Source organism: Galeopterus variegatus, unplaced genomic scaffold (genome assembly GCF_000696425.1).
Source record: "Galeopterus variegatus unplaced genomic scaffold, G_variegatus-3.0.2 Scaffold11303, whole genome shotgun sequence".
In the NCBI taxonomy this organism is placed as follows: Eukaryota; Metazoa; Chordata; class Mammalia; order Dermoptera; family Cynocephalidae; genus Galeopterus; species Galeopterus variegatus.
In genome coordinates, this window is record NW_007737414.1 from 7,405 (window position 1) to 9,819 (window position 2,415).

General features: G+C 33.3%; 1 protein-coding gene across 1 annotated transcript in view; it reads left to right on the forward strand.

Annotated features, from left to right (window-relative positions):
• LOC103610553 (olfactory receptor 5M8-like) overlaps nucleotides 1-290 on the forward strand; it is a 2,266-nt gene extending 1,976 nt beyond the window's left edge. The window contains exon 2 of the mRNA XM_008594704.1: nucleotides 253-290. Coding sequence (XP_008592926.1) covers nucleotides 253-290 — 38 coding nt within the window. The remainder of the gene's footprint in view (nucleotides 1-252) is intronic.
• The last annotated feature ends 2,125 nt before the right edge of the window (nucleotides 291-2,415 follow it).

A 2,415-nucleotide genomic window follows, 5' to 3' on the forward strand; every position in this document is an offset into this window, starting at 1 on the left:
AACACATAAAATTTGATTATAAAAATTCTCATTTTTGTAGTCATCATTCATCTTGTTCACTAATTATTTTCATTTCTTTGTCTTTGGTACACAAAATACCTTCACACTTCTACTCCTTTGGGTTTAAACAGGAGCTGTGGCTATTTCTGGAAATTGAGTTAAGTAAGAATTCAATTCATGCATGCTGCTTCTCAGTTGAGTATTTATTTGTTGTGGGGGCACTTCTAAGTGGTCCTTTTTTTTTTTTTNAAGGCATTGCTTACACGTCTGTTTCAGTTACTGTTGCTTGACATATATATGACTGATTTCTATCAAGTTTATAGCATAATAGAATTAGTAATTTGATTAAACAAGTTTTTTTTTTTTTTTTGAGTGTTAATCTTTTTATGTAACTAAGATATTTTTATGGAACAATTAATGGACTTTCTTGCTATCCAGGTCCGGGTTTCCTTCCACACTTTCCTTTATCTCCATTTAAGACTTAACTTCAACGTCACTTCCTCCAGCTGGGTTTCTCTAATAGCATTCAGGCTGTGTTGGGAAAACATTATGGCTCACACATGGATTTACAATTTTGTCATTGTATTTATAACATGGTACTATAATTATATGTACATGCACTCTTTCTTCTACTATTCCAAGAAGATCTTAAAGAAAGGAACCATGTTTTTTCATCATTTTATTATTATCACCATAGCATAGTCTCTGATGAAGAGCTGATGCTCAACTCATGTTTTTTGAATGAGTAAAAATTTGGCCAATTACAGATTATTATTATTTTTTTTTGGTGATACTCCCTTCTCCCATCTTAACATGTAATTAAGGCAGAACAATAGATGTTCACTTTGTTTTAATAAAATCACATTCAAGTTCTTTATCATAAATGGGCCACTTGCAGGCTCATTGAGGCCAATCCTTTCTGTGCGAGAATTGGATTGTGTAATTTTACTATCATTGGACAGAATGATCACACTCTTACATGTCTTTTTTCATGAATGGAGACAGACCACAGTGAATGCTGAACCATAGTGAAAGGACTTAAGGAAACTAGTGCTGAGTCATAATTTTTTGTAACAATGTGTCTTCCTTGAGATCAATCCTTAATTGTACATAACATTTGGGAAACAACTGATAACACATGTCACTTTCACAAATATCATTTCTCTTGATCTTCATAACAATGTTATAATTGGAAAATCATCCAATATATAATGAAATTAAGAAAGAGGACAGTAACAAATTAGGCAGTCTGGGACAGACAAAAGGGTAGGTTTGAGTCATTTGAGGTGCTGTGGAATAGAAGGGTCTCCACTGCTGCTGAGGCGGTAAAGAGGTCTGGTGGGTATTAACAAATGCACGTACTGAGACCAGGAAATATCCAATCCTGGAAAAAAGTACTTTCTGGTTGACTGCTTCTCTGTGGTCAACCATCCCAAGATGCATGGCACCTGGTAAGCTGATCCTCTTTAGATCCTCGTCTATTAACAAAACATTCTGTTCACATTGAGATAGGAAGGTGTGGTGAGAAAACGATTGGTTCTGTAGTTACACAGAAATGGGTCTGAAAATAATATTGGAAAAATGAGCAAATACTTGAACAGTAAATTTCAAAAAGAGCAATAAATAGTCTACAGGCATATGAACAAATTTTTAACTATCTATATTAATCAGATATTATCCACACTCAGAAGATTGGTAAAAAAATTAAGGTCAGAAAATGCCAGATGTTGGCGAGGATGTAAAGCAAGATGAGCAATTTGTTTGTTGTTGTAGGAGAATAAATTTCTACAACCACTTGGGGAAAGAGTTTTGCAATCATACTATGACCCATCAATTTCACTCCTTTGTATGTATGCACTACAGAAAAACAATGAACATAAAGTTCCGGTGAACACCCTTTAGAAGAGCAAACAATTCAAATGCCCATCAAGATTAGAACATGTAAATATATTGTGTTTAACTCATGATGAATAAACATAGCTTTAACTCAAAAAAAAAGGGTGTGAGGCCCAGTTTTATAATTTTTTTGTTAGTTGAGACGTTACCTCTCAGCATTCGTTTATTCAACTGTAAACCAGGATCAGTGACACCCGCTTCATAGGGTTATTGTGAATATCTAATATTGTTTGTAGTGTACCTTTTCCTAAATTACATTTTGAGACAAGTATTCTTTGAATTCCATTTTGGGCTCAACTTTAGGGAAGTTTTCTAAACATGGGAAGCATAATAGAAACAATAAATTTGATGAGCTATTTAATCTTTCATTTATTTAATATATACTTATTAATTATTCTCTATCTTAGGAACTGTGGTTGCTATTGGTAGTTATCAGTCTCTTTTCCATGCTGCATTCTATGGGATTTTTTTCTAGAAATTTATCATTTATACGTAGTATTATTTATTTACATATCTTAG